Source organism: Oncorhynchus kisutch, linkage group LG24, assembly GCF_002021735.2.
Source record: "Oncorhynchus kisutch isolate 150728-3 linkage group LG24, Okis_V2, whole genome shotgun sequence".
Taxonomy (NCBI): domain Eukaryota; kingdom Metazoa; phylum Chordata; class Actinopteri; order Salmoniformes; family Salmonidae; genus Oncorhynchus; species Oncorhynchus kisutch.
The window spans coordinates 16,025,483-16,038,556 of NC_034197.2; the positions used below are offsets into that span (position 1 = coordinate 16,025,483).

The 13,074-nt window shown below is 47.1% G+C and overlaps 1 protein-coding gene across 7 annotated transcripts in view; it reads right to left on the reverse strand.

Annotated features, from left to right (window-relative positions):
- The window catches only part of LOC109869206 (calmodulin-binding transcription activator 1), a 435,704-nt gene that overhangs the window by 253,112 nt on the left and 169,518 nt on the right, over positions 1 to 13,074 (reverse strand). For all 7 annotated transcript variants that reach the window (XM_031804278.1, XM_031804275.1, XM_031804274.1 and 4 more), the window contains one exon: positions 110 to 177. In XM_031804278.1, coding sequence (XP_031660138.1) covers positions 110 to 177 — 68 coding nt within the window. The remainder of the gene's footprint in view (positions 1 to 109; positions 178 to 13,074) is intronic.

The window sequence follows — 13,074 nt, forward strand, 5'->3', positions numbered from 1 at the left end:
ATTTTTCTATTTTTTTATCAGTCTGTGTAAAACTAAAAGGCACAGTGTAGCTTTTCCTGTGAAGAAAATTGTACTTTGCAGTTGTTTCTTGGGAGACTGCCTCACTTACCTTGTTTTAGGGGACGTCGTTAGCCATTCCTCATGCTTTTCAAACGTTATCAAGTAAGCTGCAATCTCCTGTGAGAGAGGAGAACGGGAGAGAGGAGAACGGGAGAGAGGAGAACGGGAGGGAGGAGAGGGAGGGAAAGAAAGGAAGGCTTAGATGTGTCATCTGTAATCACCAGGAGCTTCTGTTGCTAATACATTGTTGAGACCACGGTTCATTGACATTCAGACAGGAGAACACACAGCACAAACACAAAAGGGGCACAGAGAGGAGATAGGCCCGACGCTCCGGTAGGATCAGCCAGGTAAATGAAGATTGGGTAAAGTAGCACACAGTAGACAGACAGAAACAAGAGATGCAGCACATAACAGCTGAGTTCAGACCATCTTTGTTAAGCAGACTTTGATCAGCCTCTCCTCAGAACAGAAGACTTCAAGGTGCTTCTCCCACAGATTGACGTCTCCAGTGTTCCACATTCAGACAGAGGCTTTTAACATTTTTGGTGCCCCCCCCCCCCCCACACACACACACACACACACTCACACAGTGCAGGACGCCATGTACTGGAACAAGGCTAGCTCATATGTGGATGGTATAGGGTCCTTTACAGTCCTATACATCTAGTGTGAAGGAGATTGGTTAGATAGACAGCGGCGTAGTGGAATATAATAGAGCTACGCTGTCATGTTTTCAGTGATCACAGCGGGTCCTGCATCAGTCAGAGAATGAAGGCAGAGCGGCCCAGACTCCCTACGCATTTCTACACCAAACTAATGGGCAGAAATAAAAGCACTTTGGATGCTGCCAGACAACCTCATGATTACCAGTGACAGCCAGCAATTCATCCCTCAGCCAGAGCATTTATCAGCTGCTCAGACAGACAGACCGACAGAGAGACAGATAAGGAGGCATGGAGCAGAGACCTGGTGCCATCTCATTGTATAATATCATCTTTTAATATCCCGGGATGTGTGTGTGTGTCTCCGCGTGTTGTGAGTGTGTTCAAATAGGAGTACGAACAAACTTTTGTGTATATGGGCTATGTTTACACAATATGTTCCTTCGTGTTTGAGGTTACTTCTCCTGTCCACACGGGGCAATCATGTCACAATAATAAGAGGAGCAACAACGGAAATAGCAGCAAAAAGAGATTCGATTGGCAGAATAAATCCCCATTCACATACAGAATAAACCCCCAGTCTCAGAGAGCCCAGTGTGTTAAACATCTAGGAGCTGAGAGGCAGCTGGTTCTGTGTCATAATGAGTGTGTCCTGGCTGGCATCTACCAGAGCCTGGCTGAGCCTTCCCAAGGGGTTGCTGGGGGAACCAAGGTAAGGAGGGATCCTGGGTGAGGAGGGAGCCAGGGTGAGGAGGGTTCCAGGGTGAGGAGGGCGCCAGGGTGAGGAGGGAGCCAGGGTGAGGAGGGAGCTTGGGTGAGGAGGGAGCCTGGGTGAGGAGGGAGCCTGGGTGAGGAGGGAGCCTGGGTGAGGAGGGTTCCAGGGTGAGGAGGGCTCCAGGGTGAGGAGGGCGCCAGGGTGAGGAGGGCGCCAGGGTGAGGAGGGCGCCAGGGTGAGGAGGGAGCCAGGGTGAGGAGGGAGCCAGGGTGAGGAGGGAGCCTGGGTGAGGAGGGAGCCTGGGTGAGGAGGGAGCCCGGGTGAGGAGGGCGCCAGGGTGAGGAGGGAGCCTGGGTGAGGAGGGATCCCAGGCTGGCAGGGGTCCGCTGGGGAGGGGGTAGCATGACTGGCACCCTGGCCTCCAGGTGCAGGCTGGGAGATAATACAGCGTTGATTAACTTCCTGTCCCCCTGCCATAATGACTGGAGGGGAGGCAGGCACGGCATGACATGATGGAGGCAGCATTAAGTGGAGATGGGGGGGGGTTAAAGCTGTCGAGAAAAGCTAAAGGGCTGGAGCTGTTCTTTCTTCACTTCAGTGTGTAGCTAGGGGTTTGATTAGGAAGAAGGAACAATAAAATTAAGAGAACGTACAGCTTTTTAAGTGAAAGAGGCACATATGTACATTCTGTCCCCTGAGACTAGAAGCATATGGATAACAAGGAGAACCGAGAGAACGGTACATTTACTGTGCCAACTAAGACTACACAACCAAGACTACACTGTTGTGGCCAACTACATGGAATATTCACATATGGTAACTAGCACCTGTCTCCTCATCAGTATGAGGAGGGCCTACAGTATGAGAGAGACTACAGTACATAAGAGCTGGATAAAAATAGACTAGACAGGTTTTTTTGCACTACCACTCCAACAGAAAAGTTACTTTCCTGCATATATTATGAAATAAATGACTACTACATTAATTTCCCCCCTCCCTCCTAAAAGAGGCAGATGCTGTTGGGAGGAATAAATAGCGGGTGTACCCTCCTCGGTGACTTCAGTGCCTATTAGTGCCTCAGTCCTCTCCATCACTCGTCTTAAAAGTCAGCCGACCAGGCTGGGCAGCAGGAGATGAAATAGTGGGCCCAGTCAGTCCGGTAAATAAAAGAGGAGTGGATGGAGGCTCTCTCTCTCTCTCTCTCTCTCTCTCTCTCTCTCTCTCTCTCTCTCGCTCCGTCTCTCATCCACCTCTCTCTGAACAGATGCCAGGGATTACTCCAAGCCCCCGATCAACCATAAAGGTGCAATAATCTTACAGCGAGAAAACAAACAAAAACAGACGTGTGGCCGTTAAACAGCTGCAAAGAGACAAAGCTTGTTTGGGCTGCGTAATGAGAGGCTAGTGCTGCTTTCAGGTTGACTGCACACGCTTCGTGGGCAGAACAGAACAGAGTGAGGCGGAGTGGAGGGCAAGGCAAGCTGATGGTGCATCAAAGTCAAGCCAGCAGCTGTCAACGAGCTCTGGACTCTATCGGCTGACCTTACTGCCTCTGGCCTGCACTCCATCACAATGGGGAAATATCCACACACCAGCCTTTCAGTATACTATGTACATTATGTCTCTACCTCTCTCAATCACAGCCAGGTCAAACCTAGTACACTATGTCTCAGCCACTCTGACTCACAGGTCCAACCTAGTACTATGTCTCATCCATTCTGACTCACAGGTCCAACCTAGTACACTGTCTCACCCACTCTGACTCACAGGTCCAACCTTGTACACTGTCTCACCCACTCTGACTCACAGGTCCAACCTAGTACACTGTCGCACCCACTCTGACTCACAGGTCCAACCTAGTACACTGTCTCACCCACTCTGACTCTCAGGTCCAACCTTGTACACTGTCTCACCCACTCTGACTCACAGGTCCAACCTTGTACACTGTCCCACCCACTCTGACTCACAGGTCCAACCTTGTACACTGTCTCACCCACTCTGACTCACAGGTCAAACCCATATCTGTACTTCAACTTACTCCACTCATGCAATATACTATGTCTAGCTGTTTGTCTAGCTCAGCTCAAGGAACACTCCCTCGCAGCAGAACTGGGTAAACAGCACCAATCAACACAGACTAGCTGTGAAAAAGAGAGCATGATCAGTAGCTAGCCTCTGTAATTGACACAGGGAATGAATGCAAAGAGCCCTTTCATTTAGTAAAGACAACAACATGCAGCTGTTTGCTGCTGAAGCCCAGCCATCTCATTTGTTCCTTTTCTCTCTCCAAAGCTGTGACACGTACGTCTACGGAGAGCACAGATAGTATGCTAGCTACATGACAGAGTCCTATACCAGTTAATGGGAGATATTAGACACCTTGAAAGGGTTTGTTTGTGCATCCTCTTCTCCATAAGCCTGTTACAATCAGAGAGGCTGATGACTGTGACCTGTCTCTGCCTGGCATGTGATTACCTTAATAACACTCCTTTCCTCTTCCAGTCTAACCCAGCTATCTCTGTTCTGTCTGTCTCGTCTCCCTCCTAGCAGTCACATGGTCCCCGTCTCCTACAGTAAGTGTGTCGTGCTTCTCTAAACGTTGAGGTGAAAGCCTCCAAACGAGATTCACTCTCAAGACGTCTGGCTTTGCCTTTCACTGCCTCCCACTTGTCAAATGATATTTTCACACAGTGGAAGTTGCAAAATCTGTCTTTGAATGTCTACCTATTTGAAATGAGAGATGACACTAACATATTCACCCTATTTTATTTGCTGGCACCAAAACGAGAGAGAGAGAGAGGGAAGCGGGTAGGCGGCAGCCACACCACAGAAAATAAACACCGTTTGACCCTGTCTTTGTCTTCAAATCAACCATAATGACTGTCTGGGGAGCGAGGGCAGTTCCTATGTGAAGCTGATCAGACCGACTGCATCACCTCATTACACCCTCTCACATTCCATGGGGCGACTTTTCTCCATTCATGTCAGTCATGTCAGTTAGTCAAAGGCTGGATCACTTTCTGATGGGAGCCCCTAGTAGTAACACTGTCCCTATGTGACCTAGGGGCCAGGCCAGCTACCCTCCCGGCCAGCTGCCTAGCTGTTTGTTGCTGTTCTGTTCGCCGCGGCTATGCTAGCTTTGATTTATGTGTGTGAAGAGAGGCATTGAGAGGATCAACAGTCCCCTGTCTGGAACGGCAGACCTGATCACTTGAAACAACTGTTGTCGTTCCGTGAAAAGGGAGATACGAGTCTTTTGGCATTATCTCAGGGCGCATCAGACACCTGTCTCTAAACACCATCCATAATGGCTCTCTCTCCCAAAGTGCAACAGAGAATTTGATCTGAAAAAAACAACAACAGAGAAGCACAGAGGGGAGGTAGACAGGGTCTCATGTCTTGGAGGCATACTCCCGCCATACGAATAAAGCATCCATCCATGCTACTAGTTGATGGGTACATTTCCCCCAAATACTAATCTTTAACAAAACAGTGACAGAGGAAAGATACATGGGTTTACTCCCTGGTAAGTATGAGCCTTTAAGAATACAGTGCAGAACGTATGAAAAGCAGAGGTTCAACAGTTATTCGCCCTCTTTTGAGCCATTACGTGTCTTTTTCACTCGTTGTCTAGCACAATGGCACTAATGAAAAGCTATGTTAATCGAAAGCTCTTAGAAAAACAATTTTCTACAGTGTATTGATTAGCAGCCTCAGCTAATGGCACTTGAGAATCATCATAGAGCATAGGACAGGTTAGGATAGGGTATATAGTAGCACAGTGCCTCTGGTCATGCTTTAGTTGAGGCCTGGGGAATGAGGGAATGTATCCTGCCTGACGGTGCTGCTGTCTTTGACCTTGGCCTGCACTTGAAAGCAGGAAGCTGTATGAGCGGAAAGGGGTGGCGGTTGAAGACGGATATGGTGAGAAGAGCCTCCCTGATGACCCAACTCCACAGGATCCCAGGCTCTGTGTGGAGAGCCAGGTCATCTGATATTTCCTCCAGGGCAGCCCATGAAACATAACTGGCCAGGGCCAGGAGCAAATGGAATAGAGGAGGGAGGAGAGGAGGGAGAGAGGTGGAAGGAGAGGTGGGAGGAGAGGAGGGAGAGAGGTGGGAGCATGGATAGCTGCTCCAGTATCAAGGGATCCCGGAAGACAAATTCAAATGGAATTAGACACAGAAGAGACAGAGTGATGGAGAGAGAGAGAGGGAGAGAGAGAGGGAGAAGAGAGAGAGGGAGAGAGAGAGAGAGGGAGTGAAAGACGAGAGCGAGAGGAAAAAATAAGGAATATCCAAAAAGTGTGATTATGACAGAGACTAATGTGTGAAAAGCAGGAGAAGAGTAAAGGTCTGATTAAAAGTCTGCATCCATTCACACTTCCAAAACGCAGCCCCCACGGTGAATCATTGGCTCTTTTTTCTTTATAATTCTTGAATGTGTAATGTCCTAGGAACAATATTTCAAACATTGTACCATCAATATGATCTCACGTGGCCATATAGCTGATTCAAGGTGGATCATTTTAAGTAGAGGGAAGTTAAGATTGTAGGATTGTAACTTTTTGAACATTGGAAATGTGCCATATATCAATGTTGGAAAAGGTGTAGCCGTGGAATCAAACATTAGCTTGGTCCCAGAAACGAATGGTTTGGGCCAGAGCCAGCCTACATGATGACGTTATCAACTCCAATCCTCTGGCTAGATTTGTTAGAGACGATCCCATCGCTGATGAATTAGTTTACAACGCCCCTCATTTTGAAGTCACACAAACGGCTTCAGACGGAATGTGTGTGGCAATCAATAGAGCCGCGGAATTAAATTCTGGACGAGTCGTCAGGCAAAGAAAAACGATTTTTAAAGAAGTACGGAAAGCGATCGCGGAAGAAACGAAGGTATTTTACTGTGAATGTACAAGTGGATAAAATGAAGACCTATAAACTTTGTTCAAGTAACTTTACCTCAGCTTGCCTAAAAGAGAGTGAAGGCTGGATTAGTGTTACTATAGTGTTACTATACTAAGGAGCAAAAGAGAGTGGATTAACAATAGTGTGTTGACAGCTGCACTTGGCATCTGCTGGTGAGGGGCGAGGCAGTTTGAGGCCATTCTATGAGTCCCTGAGCAGGTTTTAAAGATGCCCTGTACCCCACCACCCTGCCCATTAAGACCTTCTGCAACCTGCAGGGGGCTTCCTAGGGATGCCCAGACAGCGGGACACACACACACACACACACACACACACACCGCTGCCTCTGCTTTATCACCCCTAACGGAATGCTCTACCTGCTGCTGCTCTATCCTACACACAGTGCTCTGTCTCCACAACCCATGTCCCACGGTACCAACATGGCAACCACCCATCCACACAATCCTGCTGAGGCTCATCATCTTGGGTGAACTGTTCCTGGAGCAGGACAGTAAATTATCCTGTAAGAGGGTAGACCTACTTTCTCTCACCATCCCTAATCGACCTGGTTGATAGTAAGGAGACTCCTGGCTTACATCTTTTTTGAATGTTTAAAACACACTTCAGATATTTCCCGCAGCTACAGCTGATGCTCACCCTGTCCTGCATGGGAAGATGAGGGGAAAGACAAGCCACCCATTCCACTGGTCTACATTATACATAGATACACTGGGATCAATCCTACATTGATCCGGAACGGCTTAGATGTTCTCCAGGTGCACTATGGGAGACACTGGAGGCTTCTCTCATCGGGAGCCTCCTTCTCTCCCCTTCTGCACGCCTCCCTGCTTCCACAATCAATGGTATAGCATCGAATACTGCTCCACCACTTTGCACTGGGCTTGTCTATCTTTCTGTTTGTTTACCATGGCTGTGGGTGTTACAGTGTAACAAGCAGACAACATAATGGGTGAGAGTGACTGGAGAGGAGAGGCACTGGGTGCGGGCGGGCAGACGGAGGGAGGCGGGGACGCCGACCAGGGAGAGAGGGAGTTGGCACTTAGCGAAATTGTTTTGGCTTTGGTGTCACGGCTGCCGTCTCCGATGGAAGTGAAACTGTTCTTTGAGAGGATGTAATCATTTAGCCCTGAGAGAGGCAGTGCGATGGTCAGCCTCCACACGCCCGCCTCCCACCTCTCACCCCACAGAGTACCACAACACAAGAGGCTCGCCCGCCCACTGCTAAGTGTGTACGTGTCTGTGTGCACTACATGTCTATAGTCGTGTGGGTGTTTGAGAAAGGCGCACAGAGAACAGGAAAGGTTTCGAGGCATTGAGAAAGATTGAAAGGAAGTGAGTAACAAATAAAAGGAGAAGGAGAAATCGAGTGCAGGGAATAGATCTACGGTGTGGTGATGAGAGAGGTTTATATGGGAATAGCTCTACGGTGTGGTGATGAGAGAGGTTTATATGGGAATAGATCTACGGTGTGGTGATGAGAGAGGTTTATATGGGAATAGCTCTACGGTGTGGTGATGAGAGAGGTTTATATGGGAATAGATCTACGGTGTGGTGATGAGAGAGGTTTATATGGGAATAGATCTACGGTGTGGTGATGAGAGAGGTTTATATGGGAATAGATCTACGGTGTGGTGATGAGAGAGGTTTATATGGGAATAGATCTACGGTGTGGTGATGAGAGAGGTTTATATGGGAATAGCTCTACGGTGTGGTGATGAGAGAGGTTTATATGGGAATAGATCTACGGTGTGGTGATGAGAGAGGTTTATATGGGAATAGATCTACGGTGTGGTGATGAGAGAGGTTTATATGGGAATAGATCTACGGTGTGGTGATGAGAGAGGTTTATATGGGAATAGATCTACGGTGTGGTGATGAGAGAGGTTTATATGGGAATAGATCTACGGTGTGGTGATGAGAGAGGTTTATATGGGAATAGATCTACGGTGTGGTGATGAGAGAGGTTTATATGGGAATAGATCTACGGTGTGGTGATGAGAGAGGTTTATATGGGAATAGATCTACGGTGTGGTGATGAGAGAGGTTTATATGGGAATAGATCTACGGTGTGGTGATGAGAGAGGTTTATATGGGAATAGATCTACGGTGTGGTGATGAGAGAGGTTTATATGGGAATAGATCTACGGTGTGGTGATGAGAGAGGTTTATATGGGAATAGATCTACGGTGTGGTGATGAGAGAGGTTTATATGGGAATAGATCTACGGTGTGGTGATGAGAGAGGTTTATATGGGAATAGATCTACGGTGTGGTGATGAGAGAGGTTATATGGGAATAGATCTACGGTGTGGTGATGAGAGAGGTTATATGGGAATAGATCTACGGTGTGGTGATGAGAGAGGTTTATATGGGAATAGATCTACGGTGTGGTGATGAGAGAGGTTTATATGGGAATAGCTCTACGGTGTGGTGATGAGAGAGGTTTATATGGGAATAGATCTACGGTGTGGTGATGAGAGAGGTTTATATGGGAATAGATCTACGGTGTGGTGATGAGAGAGGTTTATATGGGAATAGATCTACGGTGTGGTGATGAGAGAGGTTTATATGGGAATAGATCTACGGTGTGGTGATGAGAGAGATTTATATGGGAATAGATCTACGGTGTGGTGATGAGAGAGGTTTATATGGGAATAGATCTACGGTGTGGTGATGAGAGAGGTTTATATGGGAATAGATCTACGGTGTGGTGATGAGAGAGGTTTATATGGGAATAGATCTACGGTGTGGTGATGAGAGAGGTTTATATGGGAATAGATCTACGGTGTGGTGATGAGAGAGGTTTATATGGGAATAGATCTACGGTGTGGTTATGAGAGAGGTTTATATGGGAATAGATCTACGGTGTGGTGATGAGAGAGGTTTATATGGGAATAGATCTACGGTGTGGTGATGAGAGAGGTTTATATGGGAATAGATCTACGGTGTGGTGATGAGAGAGGTTTATATGGGAATAGATCTACGGTGTGGTGATGAGAGAGGTTTATATGGGAATAGATCTACGGTGTGGTGATGAGAGAGGTTTATATGGGAATAGATCTACGGTGTGGTGATGAGAGAGGTTTATATGGGAATAGATCTACGGTGTGGTGATGAGAGAGGTTTATATGGGAATAGATCTACGGTGTGGTGATGAGAGAGGTTTATATGGGAATAGATCTACGGTGTAGTGATGAGAGAGGTTTATAGGGAATAGATCTACGGTGTGGTGATGAGAGGTATGGAATAGATCTACGGTGTGGTGATGAGAGAGGTTTATATGGGAATAGATCTACGGTGTGGTGATGAGAGAGGTTTATATGGGAATAGATCTACGGTGTGGTGATGAGAGAGGTTTATATGGGAATAGCTCTACGGTGTGGTGATGAGAGAGGTTTATATGGGAATAGCTCTACGGTGTGGTGATGAGAGAGGTTTATATGGGAATAGCTCTACGGTGTGGTGATGAGAGAGGTTTATATGGGAATAGCTCTACGGTGTGGTGATGAGAGAGGTTTATATGGGAATAGCTCTACGGTGTGGTGATGAGAGAGGTTTATATGGGAATAGCTCTACGGTGTGGTGATGAGAGAGGTTTATATGGGAATAGATCTACGGTGTGGTTGATGAGAGAGGTTTATATGGGAATAGATCTACGGTGTGGTGATGAGAGAGGTTATATGGGAATAGATCTACGGTGTGGTGATGAGAGAGGTTTATATGGGAATAGATCTACGGTGTGGTGATGAGAGAGGTTTATATGGGAATAGATCTACGGTGTGGTGATGAGAGAGGTTTATATGGGAATAGATCTACGGTGTGGTGATGAGAGAGGTTATATGGGAATAGATCTACGGTGTGGTGATGAGAGAGGTTTATATGGGAATAGATCTACGGTGTGGTGATGAGAGAGGTTTATATGGGAATAGATCTACGGTGTGGTGATGAGAGAGGGTTAATGGGAATAGCTCGGGGATGAGAGAGGTTTATATGGGAATAGCTCTACGGTGTGGTGATGAGAGAGGTTTATATGGGAATAGCTCTACGGTGTGGTGATGAGAGAGGTTTATATGGGAATAGCTCTACGGTGTGGTGATGAGAGAGGTTTATATGGGAATAGCTCTACGGTGTGGTGATGAGAGAGGTTTATATGGGAATAGCTCTACGGTGTGGTGATGAGAGAGGTTTATATGGGAATAGATCTACGGTGTGGTGATGAGAGAGGTTTATATGGGAATAGATCTACGGTGTGGTAATGAGAGAGGGACACAAAGTGAGTGAAATGAAAGGAATCCATCCAGCAGTAGTTAGTCGGCAATAGGACTTAGTGGTTAGTGCCACGGTCTTCTAAGGTAACTGATGTAAACCATCAACAGGGCCTCGTTGTAAAGGAATAAGGAGAAAAGGGAATAACAACACTATTATGACATACAATATGGGCCCTCTTCAGGTTTACCATTGAGAAAGTATGTTTGGTAGGAGGCCTTTTCCCTCTCACTCTCTATCTCTCTAGCTGTGGTTTTAGGGAGAACTTTGTGGCAGACAGGGGTAGGAGTCTTGACCCCCCCCCCCCCCCCCCCCCCCCGTGGCTCTGTGACCTCTGGTGTTCCGTACCACGTCCTCTTCCTCATGCCTACAGCAGGACGCCTGTGGCCCCGCTGACACGCCAACAGAGGGGAAGCGAGATGGACGGAGCTCCCGCTATGCCTCGCCTGGCTCCATGACGCTGACCTTCCCCACCAGGCCCACCCGCTGTACTCTTCTCTCCTCTTCAACTCAGAACCGAGCCGAAACTCTCAGATTCTCACTCCAAGTTAGCAGTGGTGGCCCGAGACTGTGGCGAGATTCTCCTAGCTAACTGCCCATATGCAATGACCGTCACAATCTTCTAGAAGGGTATACTGCTGTAAATACAATACAAATAAATAGCCCATGGGTAATGTTTTAGATAGAATGTCTAGCAGCTGATCTACAACATGATTCAAGTTCTTTCCTGACAGATGAAATATAGTGCTATACAGGCATTATAACGAGTTAAAAAGTGTAATGATTCCACAAGTCAAAGACCACCTGTCAGGCACACAATGATGGGACATCCAGGTCTGCAATCCAGGTCTGCCTAGTACTACCCACATCAATGACATGACATCAGACTCCCTTCCCAAAGTGGGCTTAGGGAAATTCGTATTATTCTGAACAGAATGATCTTTTACACTCCATTTAGTGTGATATATGTTATGTATACAAAAGTATGTGGACAGCCCTTCAAATGAGTGGATTTGGCTATTTCAGCAACAGCCGTTGCTGACAGGTGTTGTCATGTAAATGTTCCTTCACAGTGTATACAATCAAGCACACAGCCATGCAATCTCCGTAGACAAACATTGGCAGTGGAATGGCCAGTGACTTTCAACGTGCCACTGTCATAGGATGCCACCTTTCAAACAAGTCAGTTTGTAAAATTTCTTCCATGCTAGAGCTGCCCCGGTCAACTGTAAGCGCTGTTATAGTGAAATGGAAATGTCTAGGAGCAACAACGGCTCAGCCGCAAAGTGGTTGGCCACACAAGCCCACAGAACGGGACGAGTGCTGAAGCGTGTAAAACTAATCTGTCCTCGGGTTGCAGCACTCACTATCGAGTTCCAAACTGCCTTTGGAACCAACATCAGCACAAGGACTGTTCGTCGGGAGCTTCATGAAATGGGTTTCCATGGCCGAGCAGCCTCACACAAGTCTAAGATCACCATGCACAATGCCAAGCGTTGGCTGGTGGGGTGTAAAGCTCACAGCCATTGGACTCTGGAGCAGTGGAAATGCGTTCTCTGGAGTAATGAATAACGCTTCACCATCTGGCAGTCCGACGGATGAATCTGGGTTTGGCGGAAGCCAGGAGAACGCTACCTGCCCCAATGCATAGTGCCAACTGTATAATGTATAATACCAACTGTAAAGTTTGGTGGAGGAGGAATAATGGTCTCGGGCTATTTTTGATTGTTCTGGCTAGGCCCCTTAGTTCCAGTGAAGGGAAATCTTAACGCTACAATGCAATACAATGACATTCTAGACAGTTCTGTGCTTCCAACATTGTGGCAACATTTTGGGGAAGGCCCTTTCCTGTTTCAGCATGACAATGCCCCTGTGCACAGAGCGAGGCTACACATAAATGATTTGTTGAGATCATTGTGGAAGAACTTGACTGGCCTGCACAGAACCCTGATCTCAACCCTATACAACACCTTTGGAATGAATTGGAACGCCGACAGCGAGCCAGGCCTAATCGCCCAACATCAGTGCCCGACCTCACTAATGCTCTTGTGGCTGAATGGAAGCAAGTCCCTGCAGCAATGTTCCAACATCTAGTGGAAATCCTTCCCAGAAGAGTGGAGGCTATTATAGCAGCAAAAGGGGGACCAACTCCATATAAATGTCCATGATTTTGGAATGAGTTGTTCGACGAGCAGGTGTCCACATACCTTTGGTCATGTAGTGTATCATGTTTAGTTAGGTTACATCAAGAATGGAACAGTGGTCGTACAATATCATAGGAATTAGAGGATGTATAGCTAGTATCATATGTAGCACCCGTCATACAATCGCATACTAATTGGATGATGTAACTTATCGTACGTCTTGGGGAACGTATAGCATTATTAGGTTGCTTGTTGAATGTAACACCATAGGAGAATTACAGGGAGAATTAACGT